The sequence below is a fragment of the Neodiprion fabricii genome, chromosome 5 (assembly GCF_021155785.1).
Source record: "Neodiprion fabricii isolate iyNeoFabr1 chromosome 5, iyNeoFabr1.1, whole genome shotgun sequence".
Classification (NCBI taxonomy): domain Eukaryota; kingdom Metazoa; phylum Arthropoda; class Insecta; order Hymenoptera; family Diprionidae; genus Neodiprion; species Neodiprion fabricii.
This window is the reverse complement of record NC_060243.1, coordinates 2,917,859-2,945,239: the sequence shown is the minus strand read 5'-3', so window position 1 is coordinate 2,945,239 and position 27,381 is coordinate 2,917,859. Positions and strand designations below refer to the sequence as shown.

The window sequence follows — 27,381 nt, the reverse complement described above, 5'->3', positions numbered from 1 at the left end:
CCGAATATTGTCCTTTACCCAGCGCATCGCGACCACTTGATCCTTCAGACCCATGTTTCCGGGCACGACGTCGTCCTGCGTACTTAAGAAACCTGACACAGAGGAATCGAGAGTTGCGTACATACGAAGAATCTCAGGACCAATTACGGCTTACCCAAAGGTCCGAGCCTGTAGTTAATCGTAACCAGCACTATGTTCCGGTCGAGCAAATAGTCAGGTTGATATTGCGATCCGGCACCAATCCTAAAATCACCTCCATGAATGAAGAATATAACCGGTAGTAGTGAATCCGACGAATTTATTATCGGGGCAAAAACGTTCAGAAACAGACAATCCTCGGAACCAAATAGTTTGTAGCCTGTACTTCCAGCTTTGGCGTATTGCAGACACTCAGATCCATATTGTTTTGCCTCTGTAACGTCCGGCTTCGGTGAGACAGGCCTGGGAATCTGTGAAATCGCAGTTTGTACTTATGTTGTGAATTTTTAATCTGCGCAATATTGTGACGAACGTGCGGTTCCTCACCTCGAATCTCAAACTTCCGATTGGGGGTTCTGCGTAGCGTATACCTTCGAAGGCTTTGAAACGACGGCCTCCGTACGAGGTTCTGAAGTAACCCAGTATCAGCCCCACGGTCGTATTCGCACTCGGATTCGCCGTCTCTGTGTCGTTTTGCGTAAAACATAGACCGTATCCGATCAAGAACGTTGCGACAATCCAAGACTTCATGGCTTGGCACAAGATGTGGATTAGCTAGCTCGAGAAGCACTGGGATAGTGCTGCAAGCTTTTCCAGTTTTTAAGGTTCGTATCTGACTTGAATAGTAGAGAGTTGCTTAATGATTACCATATATTTTGCTCTACCGTTTAGAGACACCTAAACCCCACCAAGTAGGTTACAACCTGTGTTCATCTGTACAGAACTTGTATTCTTAAATACTCAGTAATTTAGCTTTTTACAGCGCGGTTGATACAAACTGGAAATAATCGATGTGTGCATACTCCAACAGGTGTCTTTTGTCCTAGATAATACTAGACATAGGCATTCGCAACGTGTCTACGAATATATCGACAGCATTTGATGATTAATTCGTGGTGTTAGGGTAAGACCGAAACGCTCATGATTAGGACTCACTTCCAACCATTTTCGAAATAGAGGCTAGGATAGCTAGGATAGTAAAATACACGTACAGGTTGGACTGCTATTGGTGAATAACAATTTATTTTGTACATTTTGTTGAGTAGTTCTTGTGCAGGTAGAAGACTTAGTGCTCTCATAAACCAGCGACGCTTACATTATGTTAAAAATAATTGTCACGTTAGATTCCCTGTTTTAAAAATAACTAGATTAGGATTAAATCCTATAATAATTCAATGCGTGTCAAACAATATTCATTGGGCTATTGTAAAATATTGACTGGAAAATGAAGTCTTCCAGTTTCTTCTCCACAAAATTGCTTCTCTCCGTGCATATGTAGGCTTTCAGACTCTGACCGTATCTTATATTATCAGCTTGACGTTATTCATTTGAGAGAAGATCAGAATCTGGTAATCTGTGTAAGGGTATACAACCCATATAAACTAACGTTACGTGTACCAGCAGGAAATAAAAAAGCGTTTGTCTCATGTATTTTTTCATATATTTTCTCAGATCCTTGGCTATTCGAGTACAGTATATCTTAAAAACAATTGCGATCAATTTATGATTACATGCAACTATAATCTGGAGAGTCATCAAATACTTTCTATTATAATTTATGAATCGGCGATAATTTATCCGGATAGGATCTCTGGGCCTTATATTCATTGTATTATGAATAGTATTTGTGATGACAGAGTTCTCGATCATTTCGAATACGCATTCAGTTAACGTATGGCAGGGTGTTCTCTTGAAGATCAATCGTCTCCCAGAACTCCTTATTCCCGAAGTTTGTGCTGCCGTTCATGTAAATTTTATCCGGTCCAGCGATTTGAAGATAGCGATACTCCGTCTGGCATGGATTCAGGTTGGACCACTCGACACTCATATCCGCCGTACTGCAAGTAAATTTAATTTTCTTATCGTTTTTATTGTGGGTGTTTTTTTCCGATTTTCATCTTATCGCAAAGTATTCTTCTTATGTAATAAATGCACGTATACGTAAGCGTGCTGCAAAATTTGAAACGCTGGGATCTCCGGTAGAGATTTAATCGTTACTACGGAAAGATATCTCACTTACCCATTGGTGGCATACGATACCCAGAAATTGGTCATTATCTTCTGCATTTTTAGATCTTGTTGAGATGTTGGTGTAAAGAATAACGGAAATAAATAAGCAAGATCGTCGTATTGGGAAACTCCTAGAACACGTTTAGTTAGGTTTAGAAAGTAACGATGTAATTTCATATCGCCATAATTCTCAAATTTCAAATTTGCTTTCAAATTACCGTAGTTCATGGTGTTGCCGGTCAAGATTTCGGTGATACTGTGAGATCCTTTGTACGTGAACAAGCAAGAACGGACGGGACTTCGAATGGCTCGTGCATGCATCCTTGCCGCTTTCTCGTTACCGATACCATACAACCAATCGGTTATTATTTTTGTGACCTCTCCTGCGCTCAATAAATCGATTGGTCTTTTATTAAAATATTTTTCTTTTATAAGTCGGGTAACTTCGGGTTTCTTGCTCTCTGGCACGGTGTCATTGTAGCCCAGCAAAGAAGGTGCGATTTTCCCAAAGTTCATATCGAATAGGTACAGTTGCAGAGGATTGTTGAGGAGTCCTGAATAAAGGTAGATTCACAACCACGATAATTTTTTTCTAGCAACAACGGCTCGTTTTACCTGAAAGGTCACTTAATAACACACGGTAATTGACCGCATCTCACCAGCTGATGTGATTAGGCCATCATCTTCAACACCAACACAATACCACGGTAGGTCCTGTACGAAGCCAAGAGCAAGTGATTCCATGGGTGGTCGATCGATCATTTTGAAATCACCATGCCCCTTCTCAACAACTGGTCCAAAAACGGTTGAATAAACGCCTTGGAATAGCTAGGATCGTAATGGACTTGGATGAACAAATTGTACGACGTGGGAAGGCATTGTTTACGATACCCAGTAAACTTTGCGCTACGTTACTTTGGTATTCTAATCGCGATAATGACCGTAAATAGCATTCTGCGCCACTTACTTCAAAGTCTTTTATAGTAAGCACAATCTTGTCCGCAGGCTGGGCTTTCAAACAATCGACCATGGATCGGATTTTGCTAGTTGGACATCCCACAAGGTCTGCAACTCTCTTTGCTTTTAAAAGAGGTTTTTCGATAAGAGCCTGAGGCTGCAGTACAGTGCCGCTGATTGACATTCCCCCTGAAAATACCGGCATGTAGTATCCGAGACGATAATATGGTCAGGTGATGAGTTGAGTATGGGTACGTTAAGCGAGTGGTCATTGGCAATAAATGGAAACCTACTTTGGAACATGCCCGCAGTGATGTTTGTCAAGTAGAAATATTGTGCGGAAATACCTCCGGCACTATGTCCTACAATCGTAATCCTTGAAGGGTCTCCACCGAAAGAGCCAATGTTCTTCTTGACCCAACGTAGTGCGATAACTTGATCCTTCATTCCCATGTTTCCGGGAACAATGTGGTCTTCCGTACTTAAGAATCCTTATAAAATATACGCAGATATGAAACATTGCAGGTCGAAAGAGCTTAAAGTTTTATGCGACGTATATTCCCAACCAAAAGTAAGTCTCAGTGAGAATATTGAACACTTCGTGATGAGGTAAAAATGTGAAAGAAAATCCATCATAATCAAGTTGATAAGATAATTCGTTTTGAATAACAACGATAATCATAATTTCAAAAAGTTGATGATAAATTGTTTAAACAATAATGCGTGTGACAAATCTTTAATGAAATTATTTTTATTTCTCGTAGAATGAACGCATTGATTATTCTGAATACCTATGAATTTTTTTTGGAATTTTTCACCGTTTTGAATAATTTCGATTTCCAAAATTTTCTAACGTTCCACTTATGAAAACTTCGTTCCATGCCTCTGAAACTTCTTCAGTGTTATGTATAACCATTTACGAAAACATATAAAAAAATTCAGGACTTTTGATTCATTTTTCAAAAATTCTTACCGGATCCCTAAGTGTTCAATATTCTCACCGAGACTCACTTTTGTTTGGGAATATGCATCCTATAACATCACGCATACAAATTCCAACGTACCCAGTATTCCTCTTCTGGAGTCTGACGTCACAAGAATTACATCCTGATTGAGTAAGTACTCGGGTCCAAAATCCGAACCCGCGCCTGTCATAAATGAATCTCCGTTGATAAAAAATATAACCGGCGAACCATGTGGAGAAGATGTAGATCGTGTGTAAACGTTCAAGTAGAGACAGTTTTCGGAACCCCTAATTTTCTGAACAGTATTTTTCATTTCCCTGCCGTACTGAAGGCACATTGGTCCGGGTTCTTTCGCCATCATAACACCCGTCCATGACGAGATCGGCTTTGCAATCTGTAAAACCAAACATCACAGCGTAATGTTATAACTTTTATACAAAAAGTTTGATTCTTATTAAACCACTACCTCGAATCTTAAATTTCCAATTGGTGGTACCGCGTACGGAATCCCTTCGTAAGCCTCAATTCGGTGACCTTCGCTTGACATTTGATAGTGACCTTCGATCGGGCCCAGAGACGTAACAACTTTTGGTGCTGATTCATTTGTATTTTCACTTGGATTACAGTTACAGAATCGAAAAATCAACAGGATTAAAAACAATGACTTCATCGTCAAAACCCGAATCGTTCCGCGAAAAGTAATTGTGCAATGGCACGGAGTCGGGTTTACACTCCTAAAAACTGTGTCTTGTTTATATACTCGAGCGAAGCACAGTTGTGAGTCTAAAAGTGTGCAAGTGGGTCAAAATTATTTGCGTTAGTATAATAATTCAGCCGTTTAAAAATGTTTCAGGTGGAATTCGAATGGCGGGGTGACCAAATACTCTAATTCGTGAGGCTGGGAAATAATGTTACACGCTTTTCCTGACAATGACAATCACCGATCATCCTACAGCATGGTTCAGCACAATGAAATTACAAGATCGAATTGAAAGATAAAATTGTGGATAGAGAAAGAGACGCCCAGAGAATGATTTTAAGAAACGAATGAATGTATGCGTTTGGTATAATTCATGTATTGGTTCATTCCATCGGAAATTGGTCGATTTCAAATAATGCTAGGATAAATTGTTTAATATACTATATCAGCATGATTTTACCAGAGAATCGATTGCGCGCGGTTTCGTCCCGATGCTAACTACGGATCAGAAGTTAAGGCCGAAATACGTAAAATTTGCACGGGATTTTTCAAGATGTAAAGTCGAAAAATGACAAATTCATAGCTACAGAGATTCAGTCTCAGTTCAGTGGCAGTGTATTCAATATTCCTTAATTCTAGTACAAGTCTTCGGGTCTGAGTGTGTAGTAATTTAACAAGTTGTAAGATGAAAGGTGTTGCAAAAGTGTGATTGAATATTATATGAGGAAACTGATTGTTATATAATATGATATAAGAGATGCAATATACACTATTTGAAGGAAGATGTAAAAAATGTCAGATGAGACAGCTACTATCTGAATTTGCTATAAGTGTAGTTTAAGTTGCGGCCTGGAAACAGATGCTACGCACCTCTGCAAGATACAATATATTACATACGATGCTGTATTGTAACTGTTTTATGTAAGCTGGATTGAAATAAATGTGGAGTTGAATTTCAGAATATTATGTTCGTGATATTCTAAGCTGCTGGACGTACGATGCTCTGAATACTTTTTTGCGACGATTAGGGTTCAATTTACAGTCTACTCGGGGCCGTTTGTATTTATTCAGCTGTAATCGAAATGTCAGGCGGTAGTGTGGAATTTCCCCGTATTATCGCAGCCTTAGGTCGTACAACGGTTTCACCACTTTTGTTTATGCACTCAACGTTGTCTGATTCGTTTCTCAGATAGAAACTCGTAAATTCCGAATATCAAAAAATAAGGAAAGCCTTTGGATTTTGAGTCGGGATTCTGGCAATTTTCAATAATGCTGGGAACAATTCTCTGGTGCACTCTTCCGACGTAATTCTGCGAGTGAAATCGATTGTGCGAAGTCCCAATACGCTGCGAGCAACGGATCAAAAGTGACAGCCAAAAAACCAGAACCTGTATTTTTCACATTTTTCAGCTGGAGATCTTTTCGTCGTCATTCATCTGCTGTTGGTCCCACGCTCTTTTCGCTGCGTTTTTTGAGTTCCTGGGAGTCCCATTAGTCAGGTGATAGTCATACTAATCGAATCCGAAACCTCAAATTTTTCGATCGAAAAATGAAGAAAAAGTGAGGCTAACCCCTTTGCATTTTTTGCGGAATTTTCGCGATTTTGAAAAGTGCTGGAATAAATTCTTCCTAGCACTATTCGGACGTAATTTTGCCAGAGAAATCGATTGGGCGCAGTTCCAATACGCTGCGATCAATGCATCAAAAGTTACAGCCGAAAAACGTGAACCTGTGTTTTCGGCATTTTTCAGCAGGTGCATTTTTGCTCGCCGTTTCGCTCCTGTTGGTCCTACGCTCATTTCGCTGCGTTTTCTGAGTTCCTGAGGGTCCAATTGGTCGGACAAGGGTCATACAAATCGATTCTAAGACGAAAAATTTTTCGGTCAAAAAAAAGGAAGGTTAACCCCTTTGTATTTTAGGCGAAAATTTTGGCGATTTTGAAAAGTGCTGGAATAAATTCTTTCTGGCACTATTCGGACGTAATTTTGCGAGAGAAATCGATTGGGCGCAGTTCCAATACGCTGCGATCAACAGAACAAAAGTTACAGCCGAAAAACGTGAACCTGTGTTTTCGACATTTTTCAGCAGGTGCTTTTTCCTTCGTAATTTCCCTCCTGTGGGTCCCACGCTCTTTTCGCTGCGTTTTCTGAGTTCCTGAGGGTCCAATTGGTCGGACAAGGGTCATACAAATCGATTCTAAGACGAAAAATTTTTCGGTCAAAAAAAAAGGAAGGTTAACCCCTTTGTATTTTAGGCGAAAATTTTGGCGATTTTGAAAAGTGCTGGAATAAATTCTTTCTGGCACTATTCGGACGTAATTTTGCGAGAGAAATCGATTGGGCGCAGTTCCAATACGCTGCGATCAACGGATCAAAAGTTACTGCCAAAAAACGAGAACCTGTGATTTCGACATTTTTCAGCAGGTGCTTTTTCCTTCGTAATTTCTCTCCTGTTGGTCCCACGCTCTTTTCGCTGCGTTTTCTGAGTTCCTGAGGGTCCAATTGGTCGGACAAGGGTCATACAAATCGATTCTAAGACGAAAAATTTTTCGGTCAAAAAAAAAGGAAGGTTAACCCCTTTGTATTTTAGGCGAAAATTTTGGCGATTTTGAAAAGTGCTGGAATAAATTCTTTCTGGCACTATTCGGACGTAATTTTGCGAGAGAAATCGATTGGGCGCAGTTCCAATACGCTGCGATCAACGGATCAAAAGTTACTGCCAAAAAACGAGAACCTGTGATTTCGACATTTTTCAGCAGGTGCTTTTTCCTTCGTAATTTCTCTCCTGTTGGTCCCACGCTCTTTTCGCTGCGTTTTCTGAGTTCCTGAGGGTCCAATTGGTCGGACAAGGGTCATACAAATCGTTTCTAAGACGAAAAATTTTTCGGCCAAAAAAAAAGGAAGGTTAACCCCTTTGTATTTTAGGCGAAAATTTTGGCGATTTTGAAAAGTGCTGGAATAAATTCTTTCTGGCACTATTCGGACGTAATTTTGCGAGAGAAATCGATTGGGCGCAGTTCCAATACGCTGCGATCAACAGAACAAAAGTTACAGCCGAAAAACGTGAACCTGTGTTTTCGACATTTTTCAGCAGGTGCTTTTTCCTTCGTAATTTCTCTCCTGTTGGTCCCACGCTCTTTTCGCTGCGTTTTCTGAGTTCCTGAGGGTCCAATTGGTCGGACAAGGGTCATACAAATCGTTTCTAAGACATAAAATTTTTCGGCCAAAAAAAAAGGAAGGTTAACCCCTTTGTATTTTAGGCGAAAATTTTGGCGATTTTGAAAAGTGCTGGAATAAATTCTTTCTGGCACTATTCGGACGTAATTTTGCGAGAGAAATCGATTGGGCGCAGTTCCAATACGCTGCGATCAACAGAACAAAAGTTACAGCCGAAAAACGTGAACCTGTGTTTTCGACATTTTTCAGCAGGTGCATTTTTGCTCGCCGTTTCGCTCCTGTTGGTCCTACGATCATTTCGCTGCGTTTTCTGAGTTCCTGAGGGTCCAATTGGTCGGACAAAGGTCATACAAATCGATTCTAAGACGAAAAATTTTTCGGCCAAAAAAAAAGGAAGGTTAACCCCTTTGTATTTTAGGCGAAAATTTTGGCGATTTTGAAAAGTGCTGGAATAAATTCTTTCTGGCACTATTCGGACGTAATTTTGCGAGAGAAATCGATTGGGCGCAGTTCCAATACGCTGCGATCAACAGAACAAAAGTTACAGCCGAAAAACGTGAACCTGTGTTTTCGACATTTTTCAGCAGGTGCATTTTTGCTCGCCGTTTCGCTCCTGTTGGTCCTACGATCATTTCGCTGCGTTTTCTGAGTTCCTGAGGGTCCAATTGGTCGGACAAAGGTCATACAAATCGATTCTAAGACGAAAAATTTTTCGGCCAAAAAAAAAGGAAGGTTAACCCCTTTGTATTTTAGGCGAAAATTTTGGCGATTTTGAAAAGTGCTGGAATAAATTCTTTCTGGCACTATTCGGACGTAATTTTGCGAGAGAAATCGATTGGGCGCAGTTCCAATACGCTGCGATCAACAGAACAAAAGTTACAGCCGAAAAACGTGAACCTGTGTTTTCGACATTTTTCAGCAGGTGCATTTTTGCTCGCCGTTTCGCTCCTGTTGGTCCTACGATCATTTCGCTGCGTTTTCTGAGTTCCTGAGGGTCCAATTGGTCGGACAAAGGTCATACAAATCGATTCTAAGACGAAAAATTTTTCGGCCAAAAAAAAAGGAAGGTTAACCCCTTTGTATTTTAGGCGAAAATTTTGGCGATTTTGAAAAGTGCTGGAATAAATTCTTTCTGGCACTATTCGGACGTAATTTTGCGAGAGAAATCGATTGGGCGCAGTTCCAATACGCTGCGATCAACAGAACAAAAGTTACAGCCGAAAAACGTGAACCTGTGTTTTCGACATTTTTCAGCAGGTGCATTTTTGCTCGCCGTTTCGCTCCTGTTGGTCCTACGATCATTTCGCTGCGTTTTCTGAGTTCCTGAGGGTCCAATTGGTCGGACAAAGGTCATACAAATCGATTCTAAGACGAAGAATTTTTCGGCCAAAAAAAAAGGAAGGTTAACCCCTTTGTATTTTAGGCGAAAATTTTGGCGATTTTGAAAAGTGCTGGAATAAATTCTTTCTGGCACTATTCGGACGTAATTTTGCGAGAGAAATCGATTGGGCGCAGTTCCAATACGCTGCGATCAACGGATCAAAAGTTACTGCCAAAAAACGAGAACCTGTGATTTCGACATTTTTCAGCAGGTGCTTTTTCCTTCGTAATTTCTCTCCTGTTGGTCCCACGCTCTTTTCGCTGCATTTTCTGAGTTCCTGAGAGTCCAATTGGTCGGACAAGGGTCATACAAATCGATTCTAAGACGAAAAATTTTTCGGTCAAAAAAAAAGGAAGGTTAACCCCTTTGTATTTTAGGCGAAAATTTTGGCGATTTTGAAAAGTGCTGGAATAAATTCTTTCTGGCACTATTCGGACGTAATTTTGCGAGAGAAATCGATTGGGCGCAGTTCCAATACGCTGCGATCAACAGAACAAAAGTTACAGCCGAAAAACGTGAACCTGTGTTTTCGACATTTTTCAGCAGGTGCTTTTTCCTTCGTAATTTCTCTCCTGTTGGTCCCACGCTCTTTTCGCTGCGTTTTCTGAGTTCCTGAGGGTCCAATTGGTCGGACAAGGGTCATACAAATCGATTCTAAGACGAAAAATTTTTCGGCCAAAAAAAAAGGAAGGTTAACCCCTTTGTATTTTAGGCGAAAATTTTGGCGATTTTGAAAAGTGCTGGAATAAATTCTTTCTGGCACTATTCGGACGTAATTTTGCGAGAGAAATCGATTGGGCGCAGTTCCAATACGCTGCGATCAACAGAACAAAAGTTACAGCCGAAAAACGTGAACCTGTGTTTTCGACATTTTTCAGCAGGTGCATTTTTGCTCGCCGTTTCGCTCCTGTTGGTCCTACGATCATTTCGCTGCGTTTTCTGAGTTCCTGAGGGTCCAATTGGTCGGACAAAGGTCATACAAATCGATTCTAAGACGAAAAATTTTTCGGCCAAAAAAAAAGGAAGGTTAACCCCTTTGTATTTTAGGCGAAAATTTTGGCGATTTTGAAAAGTGCTGGAATAAATTCTTTCTGGCACTATTCGGACGTAATTTTGCGAGAGAAATCGATTGGGCGCAGTTCCAATACGCTGCGATCAACAGAACAAAAGTTACAGCCGAAAAACGTGAACCTGTGTTTTCGACATTTTTCAGCAGGTGCATTTTTGCTCGCCGTTTCGCTCCTGTTGGTCCTACGATCATTTCGCTGCGTTTTCTGAGTTCCTGAGGGTCCAATTGGTCGGACAAAGGTCATACAAATCGATTCTAAGACGAAAAATTTTTCGGCCAAAAAAAAAGGAAGGTTAACCCCTTTGTATTTTAGGCGAAAATTTTGGCGATTTTGAAAAGTGCTGGAATAAATTCTTTCTGGCACTATTCGGACGTAATTTTGCGAGAGAAATCGATTGGGCGCAGTTCCAATACGCTGCGATCAACAGAACAAAAGTTACAGCCGAAAAACGTGAACCTGTGTTTTCGACATTTTTCAGCAGGTGCATTTTTGCTCGCCGTTTCGCTCCTGTTGGTCCTACGATCATTTCGCTGCGTTTTCTGAGTTCCTGAGGGTCCAATTGGTCGGACAAAGGTCATACAAATCGATTCTAAGACGAAGAATTTTTCGGCCAAAAAAAAAGGAAGGTTAACCCCTTTGTATTTTAGGCGAAAATTTTGGCGATTTTGAAAAGTGCTGGAATAAATTCTTTCTGGCACTATTCGGACGTAATTTTGCGAGAGAAATCGATTGGGCGCAGTTCCAATACGCTGCGATCAACGGATCAAAAGTTACTGCCAAAAAACGAGAACCTGTGATTTCGACATTTTTCAGCAGGTGCTTTTTCCTTCGTAATTTCTCTCCTGTTGGTCCCACGCTCTTTTCGCTGCATTTTCTGAGTTCCTGAGAGTCCAATTGGTCGGACAAGGGTCATACAAATCGATTCTAAGACGAAAAATTTTTCGGTCAAAAAAAAAGGAAGGTTAACCCCTTTGTATTTTAGGCGAAAATTTTGGCGATTTTGAAAAGTGCTGGAATAAATTCTTTCTGGCACTATTCGGACGTAATTTTGCGAGAGAAATCGATTGGGCGCAGTTCCAATACGCTGCGATCAACAGAACAAAAGTTACAGCCGAAAAACGTGAACCTGTGTTTTCGACATTTTTCAGCAGGTGCTTTTTCCTTCGTAATTTCTCTCCTGTTGGTCCCACGCTCTTTTCGCTGCGTTTTCTGAGTTCCTGAGGGTCCAATTGGTCGGACAAGGGTCATACAAATCGATTCTAAGACGAAAAATTTTTCGGCCAAAAAAAAAGGAAGGTTAACCCCTTTGTATTTTAGGCGAAAATTTTGGCGATTTTGAAAAGTGCTGGAATAAATTCTTTCTGGCACTATTCGGACGTAATTTTACGAGAGAAATCGATTGGGCGCAGTTCCAATACGCTGCGATCAACGGATCAAAAGTTACTGCCAAAAAACGAGAACCTGTGATTTCGACATTTTTCAGCAGGTGCTTTTTCCTTCGTAATTTCTCTCCTGTTGGTCCCACGCTCTTTTCGCTGCGTTTTCTGAGTTCCTGAGGGTCCAATTGGTCGGACAAGGGTCATACAAATCGATTCTAAGACGAAAAATTTTTCGGCCAAAAAAAAAGGAAGGTTAACCCCTTTGTATTTTAGGCGAAAATTTTGGCGATTTTGAAAAGTGCTGGAATAAATTCTTTCTGGCACTATTCGGACGTAATTTTGCGAGAGAAATCGATTGGGCGCAGTTCCAATACGCTGCGATCAACAGAACAAAAGTTACAGCCGAAAAACGTGAACCTGTGTTTTCGACATTTTTCAGCAGGTGCATTTTTGCTCGCCGTTTCGCTCCTGTTGGTCCTACGATCATTTCGCTGCGTTTTCTGAGTTCCTGAGGGTCCAATTGGTCGGACAAAGGTCATACAAATCGATTCTAAGACGAAAAATTTTTCGGCCAAAAAAAAAGGAAGGTTAACCCCTTTGTATTTTAGGCGAAAATTTTGGCGATTTTGAAAAGTGCTGGAATAAATTCTTTCTGGCACTATTCGGACGTAATTTTACGAGAGAAATCGATTGGGCGCAGTTCCAATACGCTGCGATCAACGGATCAAAAGTTACTGCCAAAAAACGAGAACCTGTGATTTCGACATTTTTCAGCAGGTGCTTTTTCCTTCGTAATTTCTCTCCTGTTGGTCCCACGCTCTTTTCGCTGCGTTTTCTGAGTTCCTGAGGGTCCAATTGGTCGGACAAGGGTCATACAAATCGATTCTAAGACGAAAAATTTTTCGGCCAAAAAAAAAGGAAGGTTAACCCCTTTGTATTTTAGGCGAAAATTTTGGCGATGTTGAAAAGTGCTGGAATAAATTCTTTCTGGCACTATTCGGACGTAATTTTGCGAGAGAAATCGATTGGGCGCAGTTCCAATACGCTGCGATCAACAGAACAAAAGTTACAGCCGAAAAACGTGAACCTGTGTTTTCGACATTTTTCAGCAGGTGCATTTTTGCTCGCCGTTTCGCTCCTGTTGGTCCTACGCTCATTTCGCTGCGTTTTCTGAGTTCCTGAGGGTCCGATTGGTCGGACAAGGGTCATACAAATCGATTCTAAGACGAAAAATTTTTCGGCCAAAAAAAAAGGAAGGTTAACCCCTTTGTATTTTAGGCGAAAATTTTGGCGATTTTGAAAAGTGCTGGAATAAATTCTTTCTGGCACTATTCGGACGTAATTTTGCGAGAGAAATCGATTGGGCGCAGTTCCAATACGCTGCGATCAACGGATCAAAAGTTACTGCCAAAAAACGAGAACCTGTGATTTCGACATTTTTCAGCAGGTGCTTTTTCCTTCGTAATTTCTCTCCTGTTGGTCCCACGCTCTTTTCGCTGCGTTTTCTGAGTTCCTGAGGGTCCAATTGGTCGGACAAGGGTCATACAAATCGATTCTAAGACGAAAAATTTTTCGGTCAAAAAAAAAGGAAGGTTAACCCCTTTGTATTTTAGGCGAAAATTTTGGCGATTTTGAAAAGTGCTGGAATAAATTCTTTCTGGCACTATTCGGACGTAATTTTGCGAGAGAAATCGATTGGGCGCAGTTCCAATACGCTGCGATCAACGGATCAAAAGTTACTGCCAAAAAACGAGAACCTGTGATTTCGACATTTTTCAGCAGGTGCTTTTTCCTTCGTAATTTCTCTCCTGTTGGTCCCACGCTCTTTCCGCTGCGTTTTCTGAGTTCCCGAGGGTCCAATTGTTTGGAAAAGGGTCTTACAAATCGATTCTAAGACGAAAAATTTTTCGGCCAAAAAAAAAGGAAGGTTAACCCCTTTGTATTTTAGGCGAAAATTTTGGCGATTTTGAAAAGTGCTGGAATAAATTCTTTCTGGCACTATTCGGACGTAATTTTGCGAGAGAAATCGATTGGGCGCAGTTCCAATACGCTGCGATCAACAGAACAAAAGTTACAGCCGAAAAACGTGAACCTGTGTTTTCGACATTTTTCAGCAGGTGCATTTTTGCTCGCCGTTTCGCTCCTGTTGGTCCTACGATCATTTCGCTGCGTTTTCTGAGTTCCTGAGGGTCCAATTGGTCGGACAAAGGTCATACAAATCGATTCTAAGACGAAAAATTTTTCGGCCAAAAAAAAAGGAAGGTTAACCCCTTTGTATTTTAGGCGAAAATTTTGGCGATTTTGAAAAGTGCTGGAATAAATTCTTTCTGGCACTATTCGGACGTAATTTTACGAGAGAAATCGATTGGGCGCAGTTCCAATACGCTGCGATCAACGGATCAAAAGTTACTGCCAAAAAACGAGAACCTGTGATTTCGACATTTTTCAGCAGGTGCTTTTTCCTTCGTAATTTCTCTCCTGTTGGTCCCACGCTCTTTTCGCTGCGTTTTCTGAGTTCCTGAGGGTCCAATTGGTCGGACAAGGGTCATACAAATCGATTCTAAGACGAAAAATTTTTCGGCCAAAAAAAAAGGAAGGTTAACCCCTTTGTATTTTAGGCGAAAATTTTGGCGATGTTGAAAAGTGCTGGAATAAATTCTTTCTGGCACTATTCGGACGTAATTTTGCGAGAGAAATCGATTGGGCGCAGTTCCAATACGCTGCGATCAACAGAACAAAAGTTACAGCCGAAAAACGTGAACCTGTGTTTTCGACATTTTTCAGCAGGTGCATTTTTGCTCGCCGTTTCGCTCCTGTTGGTCCTACGCTCATTTCGCTGCGTTTTCTGAGTTCCTGAGGGTCCGATTGGTCGGACAAGGGTCATACAAATCGATTCTAAGACGAAAAATTTTTCGGCCAAAAAAAAAGGAAGGTTAACCCCTTTGTATTTTAGGCGAAAATTTTGGCGATTTTGAAAAGTGCTGGAATAAATTCTTTCTGGCACTATTCGGACGTAATTTTGCGAGAGAAATCGATTGGGCGCAGTTCCAATACGCTGCGATCAACGGATCAAAAGTTACTGCCAAAAAACGAGAACCTGTGATTTCGACATTTTTCAGCAGGTGCTTTTTCCTTCGTAATTTCTCTCCTGTTGGTCCCACGCTCTTTTCGCTGCGTTTTCTGAGTTCCTGAGGGTCCAATTGGTCGGACAAGGGTCATACAAATCGATTCTAAGACGAAAAATTTTTCGGTCAAAAAAAAAGGAAGGTTAACCCCTTTGTATTTTAGGCGAAAATTTTGGCGATTTTGAAAAGTGCTGGAATAAATTCTTTCTGGCACTATTCGGACGTAATTTTGCGAGAGAAATCGATTCGGCGCAGTTCCAATACGCTGCGATCAACAGAACAAAAGTTACAGCCGAAAAACGTGAACCTGTGTTTTCGACATTTTTCAGCAGGTGCTTTTTCCTTCGTAATTTCTCTCCTGTTGGTCCCACGCTCTTTTCGCTGCGTTTTCTGAGTTCCTGAGGGTCCAATTGGTCGGACAAGGGTCATACAAATCGATTCTAAGACGAAAAATTTTTCGGCCAAAAAAAAAGGAAGGTTAACCCCTTTGTATTTTAGGCGAAAATTTTGGCGATTTTGAAAAGTGCTGGAATAAATTCTTTCTGGCACTATTCGGACGTAATTTTGCGAGAGAAATCGATTGGGTGCAGTTCCAATACGCTGCGATCAACAGAACAAAAGTTACAGCCGAAAAACGCGAACCTGTGTTTTCGACATTTTTCAGCAGGTGCATTTTTGCTCGCCGTTTCGCTCCTGTTGGTCCTACGCTCATTTCGCTGCGTTTTCTGAGTTCCTGAGGGTCCAATTGGTCGGACAAAGGTCATACAAATCGATTCTAAGACGAAAAATTTTTCGGCCAAAAAAAAAGGAAGGTTAACCCCTTTGTATTTTAGGCGAAAATTTTGGCGATTTTGAAAAGTGCTGGAATAAATTCTTTCTGGCACTATTCGGACGTAATTTTGCGAGAGAAATCGATTGGGCGCAGTTCCAATACGCTGCGATCAACAGAACAAAAGTTACAGCCGAAAAACGTGAACCTGTGTTTTCGACATTTTTCAGCAGGTGCTTTTTCCTTCGTAATTTCCCTCCTGTTGGTCCCACGCTCTTTTCGCTGCGTTTTCTGAGTTCCTGAGGGTCCAATTGGTCGGACAAGGGTCATACAAATCGATTCTAAGACGAAAAATTTTCCGGTCAAAAAAAAAGGAAGGTTAACCCCTTTGTATTTTAGGCGAAAATTTTGGCGATTTTGAAAAGTGCTGGAATAAATTCTTTCAGGCACTATTCGGACGTAATTTTGCGAGAGAAATCGATTGGGCGCAGTTCCAATACGCTGCGATCAACGGATCAAAAGTTACTGCCAAAAAACGAGAACCTGTGATTTCGACATTTTTCAGCAGGTGCTTTTTCCTTCGTAATTTCTCTCCGGTTGGTCCCACGCTCTTTTCGCTGCGTTTTCTGAGTTCCTGAGGGTCCAATTGGTCGGGCAAGGGTCATACAAATCGATTCTAAGACGAAAAATTTTTCGGCCAAAAAAAAAGGAAGGTTAACCCCTTTGTATTTTAGGCGAAAATTTTGGCGATTTTGAAAAGTGCTGGAATAAATTCTTTCTGGCACTATTCGGACGTAATTTTGCGAGAGAAATCGATTGGGTGCAGTTCCAATACGCTGCGATCAACAGAACAAAAGTTACAGCCGAAAAACGCGAACCTGTGTTTTCGACATTTTTCAGCAGGTGCATTTTTGCTCGCCGTTTCGCTCCTGTTGGTCCTACGCTCATTTCGCTGCGTTTTCTGAGTTCCTGAGGGTCCAATTGGTCGGACAAAGGTCATACAAATCGATTCTAAGACGAAAAATTTTTCGGCCAAAAAAAAAGGAAGGTTAACCCCTTTGTATTTTAGGCGAAAATTTTGGCGATTTTGAAAAGTGCTGGAATAAATTCTTTCTGGCACTATTCGGACGTAATTTTGCGAGAGAAATCGATTGGGCGCAGTTCCAATACGCTGCGATCAACGGATCAAAAGTTACTGCCAAAAAACGAGAACCTGTGATTTCGACATTTTTCAGCAGGTGCTTTTTCCTTCGTAATTTCTCTCCTGTTGGTCCCACGCTCTTTTCGCTGCGTTTTCTGAGTTCCTGAGGGTCCAATTGGTCGGACAAGGGTCATACAAATCGATTCTAAGACGAAAAATTTTTCGGCCAAAAAAAAAGGAAGGTTAACCCCTTTGTATTTTAGGCGAAAATTTTGGCGATTTTGAAAAGTGCTGGAATAAATTCTTTCTGGCACTATTCGGACGTAATTCTGCGAGAGAAATCGATTGGGTGCAGTTCCAATACGCTGCGATCAACAGAACAAAAGTTACAGCCGAAAAACGCGAACCTGTGTTTTCGACATTTTTCAGCAGGTGCATTTTTGCTCGCCGTTTCGCTCCTGTTGGTCCTACGCTCATTTCGCTGCGTTTTCTGAGTTCCTGAGGGTCCAATTGGTCGGACAAAGGTCATACAAATCGATTCTAAGACGAAAAATTTTTCGGCCAAAAAAAAAGGAAGGTTAACCCCTTTGTATTTTAGGCGAAAATTTTGGCGATTTTGAAAAGTGCTGGAATAAATTCTTTCTGGCACTATTCGGACGTAATTTTGCGAGAGAAATCGATTGGGTGCAGTTCCAATACGCTGCGATCAACAGAACAAAAGTTACAGCCGAAAAACGCGAACCTGTGTTTTCGACATTTTTCAGCAGGTGCATTTTTGCTCGCCGTTTCGCTCCTGTTGGTCCTACGCTCATTTCGCTGCGTTTTCTGAGTTCCTGAGGGTCCAATTGGTCGGACAAAGGTCATACAAATCGATTCTAAGACGAAAAATTTTTCGGCCAAAAAAAAAGGAAGGTTAACCCCTTTGTATTTTAGGCGAAAATTTTGGCGATTTTGAAAAGTGCTGGAATAAATTCTTTCTGGCACTATTCGGACGTAATTTTGCGAGAGAAATCGATTGGGCGCAGTTCCAATACGCTGCGATCAACGGATCAAAAGTTACTGCCAAAAAACGAGAACCTGTGATTTCGACATTTTTCAGCAGGTGCTTTTTCCTTCGTAATTTCTCTCCTGTTGGTCCCACGCTCTTTTCGCTGCGTTTTCTGAGTTCCTGAGGGTCCAATTGGTCGGACAAGGGTCATACAAATCGATTCTAAGACGAAAAATTTTTCGGCCAAAAAAAAAGGAAGGTTAACCCCTTTGTATTTTAGGCGAAAATTTTGGCGATTTTGAAAAGTGCTGGAATAAATTCTTTCTGGCACTATTCGGACGTAATTCTGCGAGAGAAATCGATTGGGTGCAGTTCCAATACGCTGCGATCAACAGAACAAAAGTTACAGCCGAAAAACGCGAACCTGTGTTTTCGACATTTTTCAGCAGGTGCATTTTTGCTCGCCGTTTCGCTCCTGTTGGTCCTACGCTCATTTCGCTGCGTTTTCTGAGTTCCTGAGGGTCCAATTGGTCGGACAAAGGTCATACAAATCGATTCTAAGACGAAAAATTTTTCGGCCAAAAAAAAAGGAAGGTTAACCCCTTTGTATTTTAGGCGAAAATTTTGGCGATTTTGAAAAGTGCTGGAATAAATTTTTTCTGGCACTATTCGGACGTAATTTTGCGAGAGAAATCGATTGGGCGCAGTTCCAATACGCTGCGATCAACAGAACAAAAGTTACAGCCGAAAAACGTGAACCTGTGTTTTCGACATTTTTCAGCAGGTGCTTTTTCCTTCGTAATTTCCCTCCTGTTGGTCCCACGCTCTTTTCGCTGCGTTTTCTGAGTTCCTGAGGGTCCAATTGGTCGGACAAGGGTCATACAAATCGATTCTAAGACGAAAAATTTTCCGGTCAAAAAAAAAGGAAGGTTAACCCCTTTGTATTTTAGGCGAAAATTTTGGCGATTTTGAAAAGTGCTGGAATAAATTCTTTCTGGCACTATTCGGACGTAATTTTGCGAGAGAAATCGATTGGGCGCAGTTCCAATACGCTGCGATCAACGGATCAAAAGTTACTGCCAAAAAACGAGAACCTGTGATTTCGACATTTTTCAGCAGGTGCTTTTTCCTTCGTAATTTCTCTCCTGTTGGTCCCACGCTCTTTTCGCTGCGTTTTCTGAGTTCCTGAGGGTCCAATTGGTCGGACAAGGGTCATACAAATCGATTCTAAGACGAAAAATTTTCCGGTCAAAAAAAAAGGAAGGTTAACCCCTTTGTATTTTAGGCGAAAATTTTGGCGATTTTGAAAAGTGCTGGAATAAATTCTTTCTGGCACTATTCGGACGTAATTTTGCGAGAGAAATCGATTGGGCGCAGTTCCAATACGCTGCGATCAACAGAACAAAAGTTACAGCCGAAAAACGTGAACCTGTGTTTTCGACATTTTTCAGCAGGTGCTTTTTCCTTCGTAATTTCCCTCCTGTGGGTCCCACGCTCTTTTCGCTGCGTTTTCTGAGTTCCTGAGGGTCCAATTGGTCGGACAAGGGTCATACAAATCGATTCTAAGACGAAAAATTTTTCGGTCAAAAAAAAAGGAAGGTTAACCCCTTTGTATTTTAGGCGAAAATTTTGGCGATTTTGAAAAGTGCTGGAATAAATTCTTTCTGGCACTATTCGGACGTAATTTTGCGAGAGAAATCGATTGGGCGCAGTTCCAATACGCTGCGATCAACGGATCAAAAGTTACTGCCAAAAAACGAGAACCTGTGATTTCGACATTTTTCAGCAGGTGCTTTTTCCTTCGTAATTTCTCTCCTGTTGGTCCCACGCTCTTTTCGCTGCGTTTTCTGAGTTCCTGAGGGTCCAATTGGTCGGACAAGGGTCATACAAATCGATTCTAAGACGAAAAATTTTTCGGTCAAAAAAAAAGGAAGGTTAACCCCTTTGTATTTTAGGCGAAAATTTTGGCGATTTTGAAAAGTGCTGGAATAAATTCTTTCTGGCACTATTCGGACGTAATTTTGCGAGAGAAATCGATTGGGCGCAGTTCCAATACGCTGCGATCAACGGATCAAAAGTTACTGCCAAAAAACGAGAACCTGTGATTTCGACATTTTTCAGCAGGTGCTTTTTCCTTCGTAATTTCTCTCCTGTTGGTCCCACGCCCTTTTCGCTGCGTTTTTTGAGTTTCTGGGGGTCGAATTAGTCAGCAAAGAATCACATTTATCGCTCGACAATTCAACCTCTACGGCCAGAACACAATATTCTCGCCCTGGGTATTTCAAATGAGGGGAAAGAAAAATCATAACTTCATAGACACAAAGTTTTTGTTTATTCAAGTTGTTATTTTAGTACAAGTGTTTGTGTATCAGTGTATAGTACTTCAGTAACAAGTCAAATTGTTTCGAATTAAAACATGCATATTCACACTTAAAATAGGTAGACACTTACACACGAAATCCGTCGATGATATGAGGAAAACGAACATTACGTCATGTGAAAAATGTGGTATAGGATAGTTTGGATTGTAGTTCGTAAGTGTAGATTTAGTTCCGATCAGCGTACAGATGGAACGCATTTTCTCAGGATACGACTCGCATAATATTGGGTTGTTCCTTTTTGATGCAGCACAAATTATAATAAAGAAAAGAATAAAAATTTTCTTCCATTTTATGCGTCTTTCCTGGATTGTCCGCCTCATTCACAGATCTAGAAATGTCATTCAAATCTAATCCAACGCAAAAAGTTCTCATTGTCAAAACTTGCAAAAAAGAAAGCTCATGGATGTTTTTGGTCGCCATTCCGACGATTTCGAAAAGATACAAATGACAAAATGAAAACTGACTCTGTTTTTCTCATACTTTTTCAGCCATTAATCCCCTGACGTTTTTCTCTTCTTCGCATTCCTTGATTTCTAACTCGTCTGGAAAATCTTGTATAAAGCGATTTTGAGACAAAAATTTGGTACCGATTTCACGAAACGCTACAATTAATTAATTCACATGCTACATTAACGTCATCGTAGAACAAGATCGTGCGCAGTCCGTCATTACAGGTGTAAAATTAGTATTTGAAATCTCAGGATCACCATACTTAGCTCTCTCATTCACACTCATTCATAATGTTAATTCTGCTATTTGGAAACATCGAAATTCCTGCTCGCTTGTACTCAATCTGTGGAATCAAAAGTGAAGCAAAATATTTTTAAGTGGATTCTCCAACGAATCAAGAATTCTTACAACAGGTAGATAAAAATTGAAATATAATTACTTGCTCGCCGATAACGTGTCCGCTCACCGGATCACATCTTCTAGTAGCCAATTATTGAGAATCGTTGAACACTCACCAGGCGCTGAAAGAACACCGTTACTTTGAAGGATGATAGTAAATACCTATGAAAACGCTATCAATTAAGACTTAAATAACATTTTAAGCGTGCACAATTACTATGCCCATTACATGTGACTCACGTTAAAATTTTTAATTTTTCACAGTTAGCGTGATTCCATCTGAAGGTTGCGAGTCCAATTGACCCTATTCCTTGTGTTTTTTGTTGGACTTCCAACAAAGTCTGCATCTTTCTTTGCCTTCCGAAGAGAACCTTGGACCAGAGATGGTGAATTTAATGCGACTCCGCTCATAGATACTTCTTCTGTATACATTTGCATGTACCGTTCAGAATTACGTTCAGTAACTGGAAGAACTATAATTTGTTAATACACAACTAAGAGCTTCATATCGATGACCTAAGTTAACGATATACTTTATCTCCAAAAGCGAGTTGCGATGTATCATAAAATACGAAAACAATTAGCAACTGTTTATCTGGATTCTGAAAATGTTTAACTACCTTAAACAGTACCGTAAAACCTTTCACAAGGTTCATTCTTTCAACTGGATAACCAGTGACGAATGGCAGCTTAATCATGTTGTTTATCCGAGCTCGTTTATTCAAGATGGTGTTGTTAATTTTTTTTTTTGGTATACCGTCTTTTCACCTGTTATGGGCTCATTCCTCTGATAACCTTCACTGTCAGGAGAGAATTTGGCTCTTGTGTTTAACCAGCTTTGCAAGACTCGGCTTTTACTTGTACCAGTTGAAGCATCGGTTTCGTTTTTCGCACCATTTACTAATCCAGTTCGATATTTACCTTTTACAGACATTCGTTACAAATTAAATCAGTTATCATTATCTCGCAACAAAGCGATAAAACAACGAGTTCCGTACATACGAAAAAATCTGGGCTCGTAAGCAAGGAGTATCTACTAAATACATCATCAACACGTCTAATTGTCCGATATTACGATGATACGCCGATGCAGATCGTAATCACTCTTAACGTGTAACGTTTAATTTAAACATCTTATAATCATACGTTGTTACATTAATTTTTTATTGCAAAAAGAATATCGTATCAAACTTGTATACAAATGCGGTGTGCCAATAGATATGACCTACATAGTTGTTCTGCGAGTACTATTAAACATAATTCCCAGATCAAATTATACATGCAGTCGAGCGGAAACCGAGAAACGTTGTATCACAACTCAGAGTTCTTGCCCTTGACATGGTTCTTCGTTTCTATATTTTCGCTTAAATTAAGACCCTGCCAAAACTTCTCCTCTCCAAAGGCAGGACCATCCTTTATACTGATTTCTTTCGGCCCTCCGATTTCTAGGTGGAAAAATCTGTCCGAAGATTTGCTCACCTCAGGCCATTCAATACCGATATTTGGAAAGCTGGAAAAGGAGTAAACATTTTGAACATTTAATAGTAATCATCGCTCCGTGGTAGAATTCCCGGAGTAGGACTCACCCTTTTGTGGCATACGACACCCAGAGATTAATCAAAAGATTTCGTATGTTCCGGTCTTCCGGTGTTGTCGATGAATTAAACAATCCCGATGCGGCATCGAACACGTACGCAACGTCATCCGAGTGACTGACACCTGAGAAAAGAAGGCGAATGCATATGGGCCAAGAATTATCAACAAATTATGAACGGGACGTCAAAAAATCAATTTACCTGGATTTTTTACCCCTTGTAGTGAGTACTACGATTAAAAAGTTAACCAAGTTTGAACCTTATCGGAATTACCGTTTGCAAGGATTGCCACATCGAAGTTTATCATTTCGACCTAATTGAGGTTTGAAACCAAGTCGTTTTCGTATTATTACCGCCATAAAAAAAAAATTTTAATTAAACAATATTTCACTTAAGTTATCTATTTTTTCATAATTTGCCCATGCCGATAACGATATGAAAACAATTCGCGTTTAAGCCTCAATTACGTGGAAATGATAAACTTCGATGTGGCATTCCTCGCGAACGGTAAATCGGTGAAGGTTCAAACTTGGTTAACTTTTCAATCTTAGTAGACGCGACAAGAGACAAAAATTACAGACAAATCTCAGATTTTTGACGTTCCGTTCATTTGTTGATAATTGATGGACTGACCTATATAATGTTCCTACTAAGGTACCTCTTTTCGAACAAATTCAATCAAAACTTACCGAAATTCTGTGTATTGCTGGTCAATAATTCGCTCAGACTGTGGACCCCCCTGTATGTGAAATAATAAAATCTCACGGGAGTTTGATTGCCCCGAGCTTGAAGTCTCGCTGCCCTGATACTATCGGCAACAAACAAACGATCAGTAAGTAATTGCACGATTTCCGTGATGGTGGATACCTCGATTGGTTTTGATCCCAAGTAGTATTGCTTTACCAATTTAGAAATATTGGCGTGTTGAGCCTTCGGTGCGGTGTAATTGAAATCAAGTAGATGAGGTGCGATCGATTCCCAGTTTTCATTCAAGTCTGCAAGAAGCTCCTCGCTGGTCACAAAATCTGTGCAAAATATGTATATTTAAAAAAGTATGCTCATGGTATACACAACTCCTTTCAATTATTTATGGCTCATGTACCACCAGCTGGGTAGAGGCCTTCCTCGCTTGTAACACCCGTGATCCATGCAACGTCCTGCACTTCACCAGATTTTATTATATCAATGGGAGATCGATCGATAAACGTAAAATCACTGCCACCTTTCTCGACTACTGGTCCAAAGGGACTGAAAGGGTTGAATAGCCACGGCTGGTGAAACGATAACATCGTATTAGTTCAAACAGTCGATTACTCCGACAGTGTTTCAAATTTTCTTTTTTTTGTTCAACGATCATAGCAGAGTGTCGTTACCACTTACCATAAACTCCCCAACGGCTTGCACGATCTGATATCCAGGACGAATTTTCAGACATTCCACCATGTCTTGGACATCTCTTGACGGACACCCTACAATGGATGCCAGTTTTTTCGCCTTCATAAGGGATCCTTCTGTCTGCGCCCAGCAATTCAACGCTGTGCCACTCAGCGAAATTCCGGCTTCAAACGTCGGTATGCGTATGTTTAGTACATTGACATCTACATTCGGCTGGTTCATTTTTTAACTTTGTTTTCTTTTTAAGGTACGAAACGAAATATTTGCGACAATTTGTTTTAGTACATGTCACGAATTTAGTCGCTCATTAAAAAAAAAAACGGAAAAAAAAATGTTAGAAAATGAACCGCTCTAGTCTATGCATATCTTCATCTTCACTCCTAAACTTTGACCCTGTCTCACCATTAAACAATCCTGAGGTGAGATTCGTTAAGTAGTGATAATGCACGCTAGCCCCGCCAGAGCTATGTCCTGCAATGGTAATCTTTTCCGGATCCCCACCGAATGACTGAATGTTGTCCGCAATCCAATGCAAAGCAATTACTTGATCCTTGAGACCCATATTCCCGGGGACTGTCGCATCCTCCGTACTAAGAAAACCTGACGCATGTGATGTAAGAAATAGCTATGTGCCAGTATCGTAATAAAGAATACTTAGTAAGCTACAATCAGCTCACCTAGTGGTCCAAGCCTGTAATTAAACGTAACCAGAATAATGTCTTTGTTGAGCAAGTAAGTTGGCTTGAAATTCATCGCGGACCCGAATTGAAACGCGCCTCCGTGAATGTAGACAATAACCGGTAGTAACTCGGCTGGATCCATAGTTGCCTTGAAGTGGCGTTCGCACCGACCCGCCGCGTAAATATTCATGTAAAGACAATCCTCGGAGCCTTCGACCTGGTTGGCAGGATCCATAGGGAAGTGAGTATACTGCAAACATGGCAGCCCGAACCGTTTTGCCTTCAAAACGCCAGACCATGGCGAGAGACGCCTGGCGACCTGCGAAATTCGTATCACTAATTTGGTCCGATGATATAACTAGGTAGCACACTTATCCAGAGGCAACTACTGTCGTTCGACTGCAAAAAGTCGACGGTTCGTCCCATTAAAAAAATGTCGACGTATTTTTGGCAAAAAATAGACCAAAGGTCGGCTATTTTTGATTGATCATAAATCATGAAAAATCTGAACTTAAAAGTTGACATGCTTATGTCAATATTTATGGAACGTGAGTGATACTTGATGTTTACGAATGTCCTCTGAAATGCCAAGTATTAGAAAATTCGACTAGACAACCCGTTTTTACCTTGTGTTTACTACTGAATGTCAAGTCAAAAGTTGTTGACGTATTTCATATAGATAATTGTTTACGTGGAGCGTATTCATACGTCGAATGAACGTCAATGTCTGGTGGCAGTTAGACTGACAAATCGTTACCACATACTTGACACCAGCCGACTATTAGTCCACGTAATTAGTCTACTAGCAAATTACTGCCTTTTTTTCTTCATTGCTCACACTCAACTAACTACCTAATAACAGTTGACGTCAGGTGTTGAATTTATCATGGCATTTCAAAGGAGATTCGCACAATCTAAGTCAGTCTACAGCCAACTATAGGCTCGTAATATACTTGCTATTAACAATTGACTTGAAATAGTTTATTGAAAATTTCTGTCGATATTAAGTCAACTAACAGCCAACAGTGTGCTACCTGGGTTGGACACGTCGAAGTTGACTCTACTCGACACTTACCCGAAATCGCAACTCGCCGATCGGTGGTTTGGCGTAAGGTATACCTTCGTAGGCTTCTATACGCTTATTGTTGCTCGTTACTTTGAAATAGCCTTCTATCGATCCAAGTGGTGTAACAACCCTTGGGTATCGTTCCTCGATTTTGACGGTGAGACTCGAATGACAGTCGAAGAAAACCATGAGGTAAATTGCAGATATCAAAAAGAGCTTCATCGTGGTCTTGCAGGGTGTCGTCTTCTTCATTGTGACGCTCTACGCACAATTATCGACTGATATGTTTAACCGCGATCGCGTCTGCCTGTGCCCAGTTTTTGTTTTAATTCGGCAAGAAATGGTATAACAACATGTTATTAGTATTATCTAACACTGATCAAAGATAACTTGGTTCCATGTGGTCAGAGAGGGTATAATTTACTCGGCATCTCCGTATAATATTCTACTGAATGGAAGTAAGCAAAACACCCAAGGGTCTGACAATGTCATCGCCTATTTGCGAGAAATCGTAGAGTACACTTAGAAGATTCTCGGGTTCACAGCTTAATGTTAAGTAATTTGACGTAAATAAAAATATGTCAAAATTATTATAATTATACATCCAGTTATCAATTTCTTCTTTCGTACTATCATTTATACCCGTGATCTTGTTAAGTCTTATATTGTATATTAAGTACGCTATGTTCACGTGCACTGAGTTACGTGCTTATCATATACTAATTTTTGTAACTTGTACTATTTGCCAATACGTAAACTGCTCGTATCTTTAAGTGCACCGAGTCATGTTTTATAAGCCGGTGATAATCGGTAATGCTCGATCACGTAAACGGTGACGGATTTGAATTAATGGAAGTCAAGTAACACAGCTAGGACTGTAATTGAAAAGTATCGAATATTGTGCAGGTAAACATAATAGTAGTTACCATAAGAAAAACGGCGAATAATATATGATATTGTAACGAACTCGGCGTTATACAATGAAATAAACAGGTTCGTGAGCTTATATGCAGCGAATTATCATGCAGCGAAAATAAAAGATTAGAATAATGCTTTTTATTAGAAATGCGTGTTATCAGTTTAACAACCGAAACAACACTGTTTTTACAATAACATTGGTTTACGCAGTAACCTTATTCATTTTGCAACGTATGAAAGCATTTATACGTCTTTTACCTACGACGACTATGCTTAGATCAGAAAGGGTGGCAAAACCGGTGATTTCACCCCTTATAAAAACGCATACATTAACTATAAGACAGCGAATCGCAATATTACCTCTAAATTAAGTTTCAAGTACATATTCTTACAATGTACTATAATTCTAATGTATATATTTCCATATTTCATCAAGCTCTTGATAAATCCACATGTATTACAAACAAGATGTCCCAAAGTTTCATACTTATTTCCACCGCTTTTTCTACTTTACCATGATATGAAATTCTTACATCGACCCGTCCAAATTCAACGACAGAATTTCGTCGCGATCTTTTGCGATGAAAATGCGCCGTAGGTTTTACCGCCTTTTCGAACACGCGAATACTGCATTCAAA

The 27,381-nt window shown here is 40.5% G+C and overlaps 3 protein-coding genes across 6 annotated transcripts in view; 1 reads left to right on the top strand and 2 right to left on the bottom strand.

The window, feature by feature from the left end:
• LOC124182261 (luciferin 4-monooxygenase-like) overlaps positions 1 to 5,772 on the top strand; it is a 42,115-nt gene extending 36,343 nt beyond the window's left edge. The window contains exon 8 of the mRNA XM_046569260.1: positions 4,984 to 5,772. Coding sequence (XP_046425216.1) covers positions 4,984 to 5,006 — 23 coding nt within the window. The 3' untranslated portion in view covers positions 5,007 to 5,772. The remainder of the gene's footprint in view (positions 1 to 4,983) is intronic.
• Positions 1,765 to 26,337, bottom strand: LOC124182255 (venom carboxylesterase-6-like). Of its 3 annotated transcripts, none has more exons than XR_006870718.1 (9): positions 25,835 to 26,336; positions 24,757 to 25,078; positions 24,482 to 24,679; positions 24,065 to 24,243; positions 23,787 to 23,955; positions 23,374 to 23,709; positions 22,676 to 22,808; positions 22,336 to 22,599; positions 1,765 to 1,874 (listed from the first exon to the last, which is right to left on the bottom strand). XR_006870718.1 is itself a non-coding variant. In XM_046569248.1 (8 exons), the coding sequence occupies exons 1-8, from the start codon at positions 26,075 to 26,077 to the stop codon at positions 22,401 to 22,403; spliced, it is 1,779 nt and encodes a 592-aa protein (XP_046425204.1). In that variant the 5' UTR covers positions 26,078 to 26,336; the 3' UTR covers positions 22,088 to 22,400. The 3 variants fall into 3 exon arrangements, 1 of the variants encoding a protein (XP_046425204.1); XR_006870719.1 differs by lacking the exon at positions 1,765 to 1,874 and having other exon boundaries at positions 22,462 to 22,599; positions 23,374 to 23,492; positions 23,588 to 23,709; positions 25,835 to 26,337; XM_046569248.1 differs by lacking the exon at positions 1,765 to 1,874 and having other exon boundaries at positions 22,088 to 22,599.
• Positions 1,862 to 4,829, bottom strand: LOC124182259 (venom carboxylesterase-6-like). 2 transcript variants are annotated; one of them, XM_046569255.1, is made up of 8 exons: positions 4,597 to 4,829; positions 4,230 to 4,524; positions 3,459 to 3,656; positions 3,176 to 3,354; positions 2,868 to 3,036; positions 2,427 to 2,762; positions 2,219 to 2,339; positions 1,862 to 2,036 (listed from the first exon to the last, which is right to left on the bottom strand). In XM_046569255.1, exons 1-8 carry the CDS (start codon positions 4,798 to 4,800, stop codon positions 1,862 to 1,864), a joined length of 1,677 nt encoding a protein of 558 aa, XP_046425211.1. In that variant the 5' UTR covers positions 4,801 to 4,829. The 2 variants fall into 2 exon arrangements, with proteins under 2 accessions (XP_046425211.1, XP_046425212.1); XM_046569256.1 differs by having other exon boundaries at positions 3,513 to 3,656.
• Positions 26,338 to 27,381: the final 1,044 nt, after the last annotated feature.

What these genes read in the sequence shown, in the direction of transcription:
- LOC124182259 (XM_046569255.1), bottom strand. Translation starts at nt 4,800, where the DNA reads ATGAAGTCATTGTTTTTAATCCTGTTGATTTTTCGATTCTGTAACTGT. An exon ending in CTCCAGAAGAGGAATACTGG is followed by an intron (nt 3,657 to 4,229) that starts GTACGTTGGAAT and finishes ATATTTTATAAG; the next exon opens with GATTCTTAAGTACGGAAGAC. An exon ending in CACTGCGGGCATGTTCCAAA is followed by an intron (nt 3,355 to 3,458) that starts GTAGGTTTCCAT and finishes CGGTATTTTCAG; the next exon opens with GGGGAATGTCAATCAGCGGC.
- LOC124182255 (XM_046569248.1), bottom strand. Translation starts at nt 26,077, where the DNA reads ATGAAGAAGACGACACCCTGCAAGACCACGATGAAGCTCTTTTTGATA. An exon ending in CAGCAATACACAGAATTTCG is followed by an intron (nt 22,809 to 23,373) that starts GTAAGTTTTGAT and finishes TTCTTTTCTCAG; the next exon opens with GTGTCAGTCACTCGGATGAC. An exon ending in GTGTCGTATGCCACAAAAGG is followed by an intron (nt 22,600 to 22,675) that starts GTGAGTCCTACT and finishes CTCCTTTTCCAG; the next exon opens with CTTTCCAAATATCGGTATTG.